The following is a 797-nucleotide window of genomic DNA, read 5'->3' on the forward strand; positions in this document are numbered from 1 at the left end:
CACACACGCACTCGCGCGCACGCCGCCGCGCGGCACACACACACACACACACACACACACACACACACACACACACACACACACACACACACACACACACACACACACATCCTCACCTGCCTGACGACCGCCCCCGTGCGCCGCTCCATGGCCACCATGTCGCGCCACACCGTGTTGCGCTCGAACCCGACCTCCTCCCGCAGCTCACTGCGCAGCTCCCTCTCAGCCTTGTCCATGTTGCCCTGCGGTGCGACAGGGGCAGGGTTCAAAAAGAGGGAGCGACAGCCAAGTCGATGAGGCGATGTAGTTGGGGAGGGGAGAGAGGTTAGCCTCTTAGTTCAGGTCAGTCAGGTTTATGAGTTGGTGTCGACCGGTAGTTTGATAGCAGCACAAGAGGGGCTGCCAAAGCCAGCTCCGTGAGGCAATTGGCTTTGGGGGGGGGGGCGCGGTTAGATGAGTTGGTGTCGCCGATTGCAGGTGGGCGGGCACGCGGCGAGGGGAGGCGCGCTTGGGGGTGGATAAGGAACTAAGGAACGGCAAGAGCGCGCGTGTGAGCACGTTTCGCCGCCTGAGAGGGTGGCAATCTGCACGCCGTGTGTGTGCGCAAGGAAGCCCGCCCGCCTGGCGCAGCTGCACGAACGCGCGTGCCCCTGCCCCTGCCCCCCGCAGCTCGCGCCTTGCAGCAGACGGCCGCGTACATCTCCAGCAGTCGCTCTATGATGCGGTTGAGGCCCTCCAGGTTGCGCGAGGGCAGCTTGGCGTCCACTATGGCCATGTAGCTGTCCTTGTACTGGTGC

At 63.9% G+C, this 797-nt stretch overlaps 1 protein-coding gene across 1 annotated transcript in view; it reads right to left on the minus strand.

Moving 5' to 3' along the window:
- MNEG_13057 (hypothetical protein) overlaps positions 1-236 on the minus strand; it is a gene marked incomplete at both ends in the record, with an annotated part of 5,476 nt that extends 5,240 nt beyond the window's left edge. The window contains one exon of the mRNA XM_014038471.1: positions 117-236. Within this exon, the coding sequence (XP_013893925.1) occupies positions 117-236 (120 nt within the window). The remainder of the gene's footprint in view (positions 1-116) is intronic.
- Positions 237-797: the final 561 nt, after the last annotated feature.

The sequence above is a fragment of the Monoraphidium neglectum genome (genome assembly GCF_000611645.1).
Source record: "Monoraphidium neglectum strain SAG 48.87 unplaced genomic scaffold scaffold03599, whole genome shotgun sequence".
In the NCBI taxonomy this organism is placed as follows: domain Eukaryota; kingdom Viridiplantae; phylum Chlorophyta; class Chlorophyceae; order Sphaeropleales; family Selenastraceae; genus Monoraphidium; species Monoraphidium neglectum.